We start from the raw sequence: 13,043 nt of genomic DNA, 5'->3' as shown, positions 1-13,043 counted from the left end.
TTTTATATTTTATATTTGTAATTTTTAAATGTATTTTTTACGATTTTCATTGTTGTTTTAATGTGTTTTCTATGTGTTGTTAGCCGCCTTGGGTCCCACTTTGACAGAAAGGCAGGATATAAATGTTGGGAAATAATAATAATAATAATAATAATAATAATAATAATAATAATAATTTTGGAATTGGGGAGGATGGATGGGAGGACCACAAAACAATGACCCATGGCCACAAATGGCCCATAGCTGCCCTATTTAATTCTCCTACTCCATAGTGGTTTGATCACTGGAGTACTATGACTCTGGAGTCCAGGGTTTGATTCCCAACTGGACCATACAAAGCCACTGGGTGATCTTTTGCAAGCCACAAATGCACTTGAGGAAGTAGACTGAAGTCTAGGAAAGCTCATGCTCCAATTTCTTTCTTTCGGTGAGTCTCAAAAGTGCTGCAAGATCTCTCTACTTATTATTATTATTATTATTATTATTATTATTATTGGATCTAAATGCATCTGAGGAAAATGCTAGGAAACCTGACATCTAGGAAAACTCATGCTGCCAATGTGTTTCTTTCAGTTAGTCTCAAAGGGGCTACAAGATCTCTCTACATATTGTTGTTGTTGTTGCATCTAAATGCATCTGAAGAAGTAGACTGTCTTCAAAAGCTCATGCCGTTAATTTCTTTCTTTCAGTGAGTCCCAAAGGTGCTGCAAGATCTCTCTACATGTTATAATTATTATTGCATCTAAATGCATCTGAGGAAGTAGATTGAAGTCTAGGTGTGGCCGTGGTTTCTCTCTCTCCCTCTTTCGCTCTATTTGGCGTACTCTCTCTTCCTCTCCCTTCCCTGCCCCCCTCCACATGCAGGTTGCCCTCCAGAGAGCAGAGGATGAGGCAGGACACCTCCCCCCCCCTGAAAAGGGACCATGCCCTGGTTGCTGCTCCTGCTTCAGCCAGAGCTCCCCGCGCATTTGGGTTTTGGGGAAGGCACCAGGGCAGCAGGAGCCCTGAGAGGAGGATGTCAGGGAGCAAGCCCTCTTTTCTCTTTTTCCTCCCCTTCCCTTCACTCCAAGGACAAACTTGGGGGTGGGGGCTTTCAGCCCTTCAAAATGGTGGCACTTAGTCTGGACCCCCCCTTCTCAAAATCCTGGCTACGTCCCTGCCATGGGGCTTAAGTCATTGCAGAGGGAGGAAAAGAACACTAACCTCCATGAAGACAAAATGGTGATATAAACATGTATAAGCTGCACTATGCATGTCACCAAAAGGATAGTGGATTATATAATGGCTCTATTACCCATTCACTTCCCCTCTGGAATGAATGCACACTGCTGTCCAAAGAAGTGTGCAAGATTAGTAGAGGAGTATGCTCAGTGCAAACATAAGGAGCCCTGGTGGCGCAGTGGTTAAATGCCTGTACTGCAGCCATTCACTCGAAACCACAAGGTTGCGAGTTCAAGACCAGCAAAAGGGCCCAAGCTCAACTCAGGCTTGCATCCTTCCGAGGTCGCTAAAATGAGTACCTAGACTGTTGGGGGCAAATTAGCTTACTTGCTAATTAGCTTACTTGCTGTCCACCGCTATGATCTTTGGAATAGCGGTATATAAATAAAACAAATTATTATTATTATTATAAGAATGGCCACTTTCACTTGGTCTAAGGGCCTATCTAGCCCAGAATTCTGCTTGTGGAGTAGCTGTCAATTGCTTAAAGCAAGCTTGCCAGCAGAGTGTGAGAATAATTGCCCCCTCCATCTTCTGCTCTCTGACAACTGATACACAAAGGCATAATCGATTAACAAAACAGCTTTTATTCCTGCACCAGGCATGGGATGTAAACACACATGGATGGATTCTATGGCACAGCTCCGTCCCTGGGCAGTACTCATCCCATACCCAACCCAGACTTCTCCCAGATCTTTTAAAGAATAGGAAAATCCCACGAGATGAATACTGTCTGGAGACACTGCTGTGTGATAGAATCCGTCCCTGTGTGTTTACATCCCACACATGGGAATACAAGCTGGTGAGCTGATCTCCTTAATGCCTTTGATGGTGGAGGTGATATATAGCCCTCTGCAGGGTCATCAATAAGGGCATGCAAGAGTTTCAGGTTGCACCAGGTGACACCATAAGGGCATGTGACACCATTGCTGCCTAAACATCTGCCTTTGGTCAGAAATGGGCTGTGGTGTTTGTCAGCGTCTCTTTAACATGTTGAAGAGATGGGGTGAGCAGGGTGAAGGAGGATAAAGGAGAGGCCCAGGTTTGTTTTTTGGTTTGTTTTTAAATCAATTTGAATGTTAATTTTTTAATGTTAATTTTTTTTATTCTTTTAAATTTTTCTTTGAAAGGATCACATCTTATCAAATTTTCAGTTTAACCACATGAAACTATGTACATGTAAATACAGTTAGGCTGTGCATATGATATTTTTATTTAAAGGTCTGATTTTATTTTTGCTAGTTGTTTGTGTAGCAACTATTGCCATTGCATTAAGTGATATATGGGAATTAATATTTATGAGTAATTTTAGTACAAAAAACATTAGTAAGGATTCTATATTGTGTGGTATGAGATGAAGTAAATGAATGACACCATGAGTTACTGCACTGGGTGACACCAACCCTAGTGACACCACTGGCCCTCTGACAAGCAGCTGACAATTTTTCCTATATGCTTCCTCCACACCAGACACAGCCCTGATTGCACACTCAGAGCAGGCAGTTAGAATTGTAGAATTGTAGAATCATAGAATCGTAGAGCTGGAAGAGACCACAAGGGCCATCCAGGTCAAGCCCCGGCCATGCAGGAACTCTCAATCAAAGCATCCATGACAGATGGCCATCCAGCCTCCGTTTAAAGACCTCCAAGGAAGGAGACTCCACCACACTCCGAGGGAGTGTGTTCCACTGTCGAATAGCCCTTAATGTCAGGAAATTCCTCCTATTGTTGAATCACTTCTGTTATTGTCTGTTCAGCAAAAAGAAGCAGATGCAAAAACCAGCAGTGAGGTGACCAGTGATGCCAGTCTGTAGCCATCTTTTATGTTGTAGGTTTCCCCTCTGCTGTGTCCAGGACTCAAACACCAGCATCTTATGTTCCTACTGCCTGTAAGGGTACAACAAGTGGTGACAAGTATATTTATGAACACACCTTTTTCTGAGCTGAAGCAAACATTAAGGATCTTTCTAGTGATCTAGTGTTGTGCAGTTAAGCAGTGGCTTATTAAGAGAGTCCTGTAGGATCAAAATACTCAAAAATATATTTTGTTGTTTTTCTGTTTCTGCCCTTCCTCCATTCTGTAATAACTAATGACTGGCAGGCTGTAAAATCATATACAATCAGATGGTTGTTCCCAAAACTTGCACAACTTTTTCAAAATTTCAGCTTTTCATTACTTCATGTGCCCAAGTCTTTCACAGGTTCTTTCTAAACAAACTATCCATCACTGTGTCTTGATATGCAGCATTTTATCATTAATAATTGTTTGCTGGACTTTGGTTGCCTATGATTTATAGCCTACCAGTTTTTAATAATTGTTTGCTGGATTTCTCTATAAGTTGGGTCGTTCATCAATCTTACAATAACTACTTGATCGTACAACTGGAGTTTGTTTGTTCTGGAGTTTGTACAAATTTTGGTCTTTATGTTGAACATTTTATATTGTTATATATTTCATTTATTATCTTGCCAAATATATAATGTGACTTTTGGCTATGTTGTATACCATTTTTCATATTGTATGTTTGGTATGATACTCTATTTAACTCTTTATATATATTTCACTTTTCTTCTATCCTATCCAGCCATCACACATAATTAATTCAGCAGATGCAAAAGTGACAGTTCTGTATATTCTATTCCTTCTTTATTTTTCTCCTGATTAAAATATTTTGTTTTGTGCTATTAAGCAAAATGAATAGGGCATGGTGATTGCAATGTGTGCTTTCTCATTTATTGTTCAGAGAAAAGGGAAAACCAAAAGATCTGTTTAGCATGTTGCTCCTCACTCCACAAAGAAAATACACAATTGCTTTTCTCATGGTGTCTTCTTTCATTACAGAGGGAGGACATTCCTATTCCTCACCTAATGTTATTCCTGTTTCTGAAGGTGAACCGCACACAACACAGAGAAACTGGAAGTAAGATGGATAGTGTTCCTTCAAATGTGCTAATCAAAGGTAGTTCTTATTTGCTACCTTGGAGAGTAGTGGAGTTTCCATTTATGGAAGTTTTTAACCAGGCAGGATAGCCATCTGTTGCTGGTGCTTTGATTTTATATTCCTGCATGGCAAGGGTTGGCTTGGAAGGCCCTTTCATTTCTTTCAGTCATTCTATGATTAGGCATCATACATGGTTCATCTCATAAATTTGTTACCTATTCACTTTAGCTTTAGGGTTTCCTATGATAATGTTTGTCATGTTTGGCACAGTAGAGAGATTATGATAATTTCCCTTCTGTTGCTTGTTTGAAATACTTTGGCACCAACTTTTGGTGTTCTAGGGGAACAATGGGTTAGACAATTTCATATAAAGAAATATAATATTCACTTGGCATTTTCATCATACCTGTTGCATTCACTAATGTATGGCTTCAAGCAGTAGTCTGCCATGTCACTCCTGCTTATTTTCCTTCCCAACTCTAATCTCTTCTGCAGTGTCACCAACATTTCAGAAAATGTGGCTAAAGAAGCTTTTGCTGAATACACGGAAAGCAAGTGCTGCTACAGCAAAGATCCAGCCAGAGAGATGGTGATTTGTGATTTAAAACCATTCAATACATACAGAGTAAGTGAAATTATTGCAGCTCCTCAGTGTTATCACATGGCAGTAGACCTATTTATATATATATATATATATATATATATATATATATATATATATATATATATATATAATAGTTATTATTACAGTACAGCTGCTTCATATGTAATAGTTTTTTTTTGTTGTTGTTTTTTCGGATATCATTTCTACAGTATTCTGGTGAAGGGGGAAGTCTTACATCAGGAACAGCATCTGACAGCCTCCAGTCCTTACATATACATATACATATACATGCATATCTATATCTATATATCAGTTTTTGCCCAGAAGCCATGCACAAAGCCCCCTTAACATGTGAAAACATCCCCACCACCAACACTGAACCCCCACCACCCCAAATAGCAAAACTTTTCTTCTGGTATCTTTGGTATCTTTGCCATTTTGAGAGAGGCTCAGAAGATTGAGAGAGGGTCAGAAAATTGAGGAATGTGGGCATTCTCTCTCTCTGTGTGTGTGTGTGTTTCTGTAGTTTATGAGCAGTTGGGGAAAAGCTAACCCCTGGCCACGGTGCAGTTTCCCATCCTTGTCCTGCATACATAGATTTCTGTTTGCATAACTCTTCTTCAGACTGATTCTGAATGTGGTGATGGTTATACTTCATGGCAGTGGGGCAGTGGAGTATGCCAGACCATTGTACTTATGAAGCACAGCAGTCAGGAGCAATCCCTTCGCATGGGCTAAATTCTTTCCTAGCATCAGCCACTAGCCTTTTAATAATAAATATAAGTTGTATCTATAAATTAATTGTTTGCCATTTATTTTTCAGTAGTTTACATTTACATTTTTCATAGATTAGTAGGAATATAGTCAGCCCTCCATATCCACTGATATCCACAGATTCAAGCATCCACAGCTTGAAATATTTAATATATATATAAAGTTCAAAAAGTGAACCTTGATTTTGACATTTTATATAAGAGACATCATTTTATTATGCCATTATATTTAATGGGACTTGAACATCCATGGATTTTGGTGTCCACACTGGGTCTTGGAACCAAACCCCAGCATATACCAAGGGTCCAATGTATTGTATATATTGTAATTTACAACATCAGTATAAAAACAACAGTATATATTTAATATACCTGTATACATCTGCATGCACATGACTATACACACACAAATACGTTTTCATATTATAGCACATGATTTTCTTTTAATTCCTAGCTTTATGAAAATAACCTTTTGGTGATTGTAGCAGAAGTATTGAAGACAACAGTTCACTTCATATAAACAGTTTCAGATATCCCCGGTGTCTTTTTAAAATTTGTTTCTGCGTTGTTCTATGTTCTAATGTTTCAAAAATTTTCCCCAGTATCGTTTGGAGACTTTCAGTGAATTAAGGTCTTGCAAATGGAAGTCTGAACCTTATAAAGGTAAGTGCTATTATGCTACTTATGAATTTGTGTTCTTCTTGAACATGATATCCAATTGAACATGATAACCAATAATTATTTATCTGTCATGCTGTAATAATCAACCCACAACAGAAACAACACTGGAATTTCATAGGTTATGTGCTATACCATTCCACTACATAGGCCATCTGTGGGGCCACATTTAATCTGTGACCTGCACTTTCTGCATTCCTGTCTTACGGTCATATTACTGTCGTCTGCATCCATGTATACCCTGCCCTCTGTATCTATGGATTCTGCATCTATGGATTTAACCATCCACAGTTTATAAATATTAAATTTCCCCCCTCCCCAAAGCAACCATTGATTTGCTATTTTATATAAAGGACACAATTGTTCTGTGCCATTGTATATAATGGTACTTGAGCATGCACAGATTTTCCTATCCATGCGAGTCCTGGAAGCCAAATCTAGTGGATACTAAGGGCCCAGTATACTAATATTTTTAAAGACTTCTCCAGCATGGTGTAGTGGTTTGATACTACTTTGGACTTGGACTCTACAGATGGGGGTTTGATTCCCTGCTCAGCAATGGAAACTCACTGGGTGACCTTGGGTGAGTCACATACTGTCAGTCCCAGAAAACTCTGTGATAGGTTCACCTTAGGGTTGCCATAAGTCAGAAATGACTTGAAGACACACAATAACAAACCCAGGCCTTTTGAGTTCTTGTAATTTTTGCCCTTGTCAAATTGATGGTGATTTGATTCCGGTCATTAATATATATACTGTGTTGAGATTTATGGATTTGTTATATTATATTGTGTTGGATTTTTAAGCATTTCTTCATAGATTGTTATTGCACTATTTCAAATCCCTGGGCTGGTCTTGCTCTTGGCTCCACTAGCTTTTGAAGTATATTTGACAGGGAGATGAGAAAGAGGCCCGTTACAGACCGCCTAAAAGCGGCGGTCTGCCGCCGCCGTCGGTTGCTGTGTCTGGGAAAGGCAGCGGCCAAACTGTGTGGCTCCTGGGCGCAGCAAGAAAGAAGCGCCAAAATGACACTTCTTTCTGTGCCCCGGAAGTGGCACCGCGAGGTGCTAGTCGTGCACTTGTGGCGTCACTTCCGCTGCGCGACATCTGGACACTATGTGTCCACGACGTCAAAATGGTGTGGACGGGCGCCACCATTTTGTACGGACTCAGAAGGGACGCCCCTTCTCAACCCTAATACGCCCCTTTCTAACCCTAATACACCCCTTCGGCGCATCTATAACACGCCAGAGTTTTCTTGGTGGCAACCTATAACCTCTGGAAGACCTTCCCAATTGGAACTGGAGTAGCTTCCTCTCTATTATCTTGTCTGCATGCAAAATCCTCCCTCTGATACGTCATTGGCATTTAAACTGAGTTATAGCTGAAAACTATAAATCCTTTTTATTGAAACATTTTTAAAATGAACACATGCCCATTAAGGTGCAGCATTGCTGTAGGCAATATTTCTGTCTAAAGCACAATCTTATGATTTTTGGAAGGTATTCCATCCTTTTTTAAGAACCTTTTTTAGAAGCAGCATGACAGAATTCTGGTAACTATTGTCACTAGAGAAATATGTTTGGGGAGGGGGGAAGAGGATCCCAACAATTATCATCCAGTTAGTCTTACCTCAATACCAGGAAAGATTCTAGAACAGATAATTAAACAGAGAGTCTGTGAACATCTAGAAGGCAATGCCATAATCATAAAAAGTCAATATGGGTTTCAGAGAAACAAGTCATGCCAGACAAACCTTATCTCTTTCTTTGATAAAATTACCAGCTTGGTAGATGAAGGGAATGCTGTGGATATAGTATATCTTGATTTCAGTAAGGCCTTTGACAAAGTTCCCCATGACATTCTTGCAAACCATATCCTATGAGGAACGAGTTAGGGAGCGGAGGATGTTTAACCTGGAAAGAAGGTTAAGAGGTGATGATTATAGCCCTGTTTAAATATTTGAAGGGATGTTATATTGAGGAGGGAGCAAGCTTGGTTTCTGTAGCTCCAGAGAACAGGACCCGGAGCAATGGATGCAAGCTGCAGGAAAAGAGATTCCACCTCAACATTAGGAGGAACTTCTTGACAGTAAGGGCTGTTCGACAGTGGAACACACTTCCTCAGAGAGTGGTGGAGTCTCCTTCTTTGGAGGTCTTTAAACAAAGGCTGGATAGCCATTTGTTGGGTATGCTTTGATTGGGATTTCCTGCATGGCAGAGGATTGGACTGGATGGCCCTTGTGGTCTTTTCCAACACTACGATTCTATTCAGGCATACTTCAGTTAACAAAGCATTTATGATAAAGTGGGATGGATGGATTTTAATGATTAATATTCCCACAATAGATTTATAGAAAATGGTTGCACCATAGATTTATAGAAATGAGATTTTTGAATTTGGGCCTTGTGAGAGAGAAAATGCAGAGAAAGATTTGCAATAGAAATGTTTAGAGACAAGATTACATTTGTAAAATCAAGACGTCTAGGTTGCTCTGAAAGCCAAAACAATTGAGAGTAGCATCCTTGAAATGAGAAAGCAACACATGGGTGATAAAGGTGATGAAATATTCCAAATGTGCTAAAGTATATTTTAATATATTCATGTATCTTTGCTCGGATTGCAAGAAGAGTTTTGTACATTTAAACTTTGAACCAGCCAATAGAAGGTATGTTAGAGACCTCCTTGTTTGAAGTACCATATAGAAAGCCATTTTCTTCGGTTCTGGGCCTCAGATTTTGGGTAGCTTATTTCCACTGAGGACTTGCCGGCAAATAAACAGTTTTTTGGATTCTCAGCATCTCCTGGGTCCTCTTGTCGTCTCTGCTCTGTCAAGCTGGTGGACTTAGTGAGAGAAAGTCCAGGCTTTAAGAATCCCACAACAAAAGAAGCTCCTTTTTGCAAAGTTTTTTTTACAACTGCCAATCATCTCTTTCTCCTTTTACTCTGTTAAAATTATCACTTTAACCTAGCATTGGGAGGTTGGTGAAGGAAGGCTGAAGATTTTAATTGCCTGGTAGCAACATCAAGTCTGCAATCTACAAAGTTTTAGTTGGGAAAGAGTGGTATTTTGCACCAGCTGATTCTAATGCACCTACAGCCAGCAAAGTGAACAACAACTGCCTCCAGAATCCCTTACTGAGCATGCATGAACAGCAAAATGGAGAGAAAAGGGTACAGCAAATATGCCTCACCAGCTCTCCTTAACATGTTAAAAAAATGGCTTTATATGTCTGATCACCAAAATGAATATCATGGGGGAAGTGGGAGCTGGCAAAAGGAAAAGGTTATCCTTGGATTTTTGAAAGAAGCTTTCATGTCATCTCTACAAGGTTCATAGAATCATAGAGTTTGAAGAGACCACAAGGGCCATCCAGTCCAAACCCAGCCATGCAGGAACTCACAATCGAAACATTCCTAACATATGGCCATCCAGCCTCCAAAGAAGGAGACTCCACCACACTCCGACATAATGTGTTCCACTGTTGAACAGCTCTTACTGTCAGAATATTCATGCTAATGTTGAGGTAGAACCTCTTTTCCTGTAGCTTGCATCCATTGTTTCGTCTCCTATTCTTTGAAGCGGCAGAAAACAAGCTTGCTCCCTTTTCAATATGACATCCCTTCAAATATTTAAACAGGGCTATCATATCACCTCTTAATCATCCCTTCTGCAGGCTAAACATACCCAGCTCCCAAAGTCATTCCTCATAGGGCATGGTTTCCAGACCTTTCACCATTTTAGTCACCCTCCTTTGGACACGCCCCAGTTTGTCAACATCCTTTTTGAACTGTGGTGCCCAGAACATGACACAGTATTCCAGATGGGGCCTGACCAAAGCAGAATAGAGTGGCACAATTACTTCCCTCAGTCTAGACACTATACTTCTATCGATGCAGCCTAAAATAGCATTGCCCTTTTTAGCTGTCACATCAAACTATTGAATCATGTTCAACTTGTGGCCTGTGTACTATTGTCAAGCCAGGTGTCCCCCATCCTATAGCTGTGTAGTTCATGTTTGTTTTTTGCCTATGTGCAGTACCTTACATTTCTCCCTGTTGAAGTTCATTTTGTCTGCTTTGGTCCAACTTTCTAATCTATCAGCAATAGCAACTACATTTCTATACCACTTACCGATGTACTAAGCAGTTTACAAAATGTAAGCTAATTGCCCCCAAGAAGCTGAGTACTCATTTTAGCGACCTATGGAAGGATGCCAGGCTGAGTTGACCCAGAGTCCCTGTCTAGTATTGAACTCACAACCTTGTAGTTTGTGAGTGAATGGCTACAGGGCAGTTATTTTACCACTGTGCCACGAGGGTGCCTATTAAGGTTGTTTGGAATTTTAATCCTCTATTGGGTATTAGCTGCTCCTCCTAATTTGGTGTTATCTGCAAATTTGATAAGCATGCCCTCTATTCCTTTGTCCAAGTCATCCAGGACAGATCCCTGTGGCACCCCACTGGTCACTTCTCTCCAAGATAAAGAGGAGTCATTGCTGAGCACCTTTTGGGTTCGGCCAGTCAACCAATTACAAATCCACCTAACCGTTGCATTGTCTAGCCCATATTTTACTAGCTTGTTTTGTAATGTTCAATATGGCGGGTTACAAACCGCCAAAAAATACGTATGGAATACGTATTAGGGTTAGGAAGGGGCGGTGCTTCCGCACCCCCCTAACCCTAGTACATATTCCATATGTACAATATGGTGACGCCCCTTCCACATGGGGGCCGCCATGTTTACGTATCAGACGCATAGCGTCCAGACGTGTTGTGGCGCTAATGACGTCGCGAGTGCGCCAGCGGCGCCTCGCGACATCATTAGGGCGCCGCAGAAAGAAGCTCCATTTTGGAGCTTCTTTTTTGCTCCGCAAAGGAGCCGCGTGGTGTGACTGCAACGGCTCCCTTACGGAGCAAATGGCAGCGGCGGCAGACCGCCTCAAAGCGGCGGTCTATAACCTGCCTATGTTTTCTTTACTTATGCAAAGCTTACATGATCTGGTTGTTTCATTTCACATGTTCTTACTGTTAGCTTTGAATGACAGGTGTGATGAGCCGTGTTATCCTGCTCTTATTTTTTGTGGTATAGGAACCAGACTCCTAGGTTCCTTTTCCATGTACTGAGTTTTTTTCCTGACGTTTCGCCAGCAGCTGTGGCTGGCATCTTCAGCAAATGCTGTCATGGAACCATGGAATTGGGAGGTTGTGATTCCTCACCAGTTTCCTTAACAAACAAAATAGGGAAACTGATGAGGAAACACAACCTCCAAATGGTCTTCAAACTGACCAAGAAAATCCAAGAAATGCTGTGCTCAGCTAAGGATCCTCTCATGGCTGCAGGAGTTTACTGCATACCATGCACCTGCGGACAAGTCTACCTAGGGACCACCAAATGCAGTATCCAAACACAAATCAAGGAACACGAGAGACACTGTAGACTGGGTCAGCCAGAAAAATTACCAGTAGCAGAACACGTTCTAAACCATGCTGGGCATAAAATGCTATTTGAAAACACTGAAATTCTGGACCATGCCAACAACTATCAGGTCAGAATGCACAGGGAAGCCACTGAAATCCTACAAACACCTGGATAACTTCAACAGGAAAGTAAAAACCCTTAAAGTGAACAAAGTTTGGCTACCAGTCCTGAAACACACCAAAATCAAGACTCAGCAAGGGGAAATGAAAACCATCCTGGGTGAAGGAGATTCCTAGCAGATAATGGATCATTAATTAAATAGACACCCTGAGGTTCAACAACAGAACAATACACAGATTAACAAGTAAATCTCTTCCTCTCAACCAACAGTGTATATATATATCCCACTCTCTTCCATGCCAATATTCTCTGAAGATGCCAGCCACAGCTGCTGGTGAAACATCAAGAAAAAACTCTTCTAGAACATGGTCTCATAGCCCCCCTCCCAAAAAAAAAAGCGCATTAAAAAACTATGGATGCTGGCCGTGAAAGAAGCATTCTCTTTGTAGATTTATGCTTTAACCTACTTTACCTTAAAAAAAAAAAGAACTCCACTTAGATAGTGGATGAGAAGGAAGGAGAGGTTGGGTGATGACTTGTTAAAAAGTAGTTTCTTGGTCAGAGGCTTTGCTAACAGAGTTATGCCTATATTTAAAATTCCTAGTGACCAATACAAATTTAATAGTATTTCCCTGTTTGGGGATGTGCATGTATGTGTTTGGTGAGGAAGGAAGGGGATGGAGACTGGATAATTAATATATACTGCTGTTATTATAGCCTCTGGATAATTTTTACTTTTTTACCTTTATACTGAAAGAGTATAAATCAACACACAAACACACCTGTTTCTAAGCTATGTTTGCTTGTAGCTTTCTAGATACTGATATAAAATTGTAAAATAATGGAAACATAGACTTGGAAGGGGCCCTATGGGCATCAGGTCCAAGCCTTTACTTACAGAAGGATCTTGAGCTAAAGCATCCTCAGAAGGTAGCTGTCCAAATTCTTTTTGAAGACATTCAGAGGAGACCCCACCATTTCTCTAAGTAATTTATTTCATTGCTCTCACTGTCAAAAAGTTCCTTCTAATGTTCAATCAAAATTTGCCCTCTTGTAATTTTAAACCATTAGTCCCACCTTCTTATACTGACCTAGTCCTACCTTCTGACACAGCAGAGATCAACCCTGTACCCTCCTTTTTCTGGCAGCCTGTGAAGTATTTAAATAGTGCAAATTATCTCTCCCCTCCCCCCAAATTCCTAAAATGTGAAAAATCTTCCAACACTAGGCTATTTTAAATCTTCTTTTTCTTATCCTTTTGCAGAAAAAAATCACAAGTATTC

General features: G+C 40.5%; 1 protein-coding gene across 5 annotated transcripts in view; it reads left to right on the top strand.

The window, feature by feature from the left end:
- Positions 1–13,043, top strand: part of LOC121923169 (protein SSUH2 homolog) — a 35,435-nt gene that overhangs the window by 8,886 nt on the left and 13,506 nt on the right. For 2 of the 5 annotated variants that reach the window (XM_042453331.1, XM_042453327.1), the window contains exons 2-4: positions 4,064–4,142; positions 4,659–4,788; positions 6,143–6,203. In XM_042453331.1, the coding sequence (XP_042309265.1) occupies positions 4,750–4,788; positions 6,143–6,203 (100 nt within the window). In that variant the 5' untranslated portion in view covers positions 4,064–4,142; positions 4,659–4,749. Of the gene's footprint in view, positions 1–4,063; positions 4,182–4,658; positions 4,789–6,142; positions 6,204–13,043 lie in introns of all 5 variants that reach the window. The other 3 variants (XM_042453332.1, XM_042453328.1, XM_042453329.1) reach the window with 2 other exon arrangements.

The sequence above is a fragment of the Sceloporus undulatus genome, chromosome 2 (assembly GCF_019175285.1).
Source record: "Sceloporus undulatus isolate JIND9_A2432 ecotype Alabama chromosome 2, SceUnd_v1.1, whole genome shotgun sequence".
NCBI lineage: Eukaryota > Metazoa > Chordata > Lepidosauria > Squamata > Phrynosomatidae > Sceloporus > Sceloporus undulatus.
Note: the sequence above shows the minus strand (reverse complement) of the source record. Positions and strands in the feature narration are given on the sequence as shown.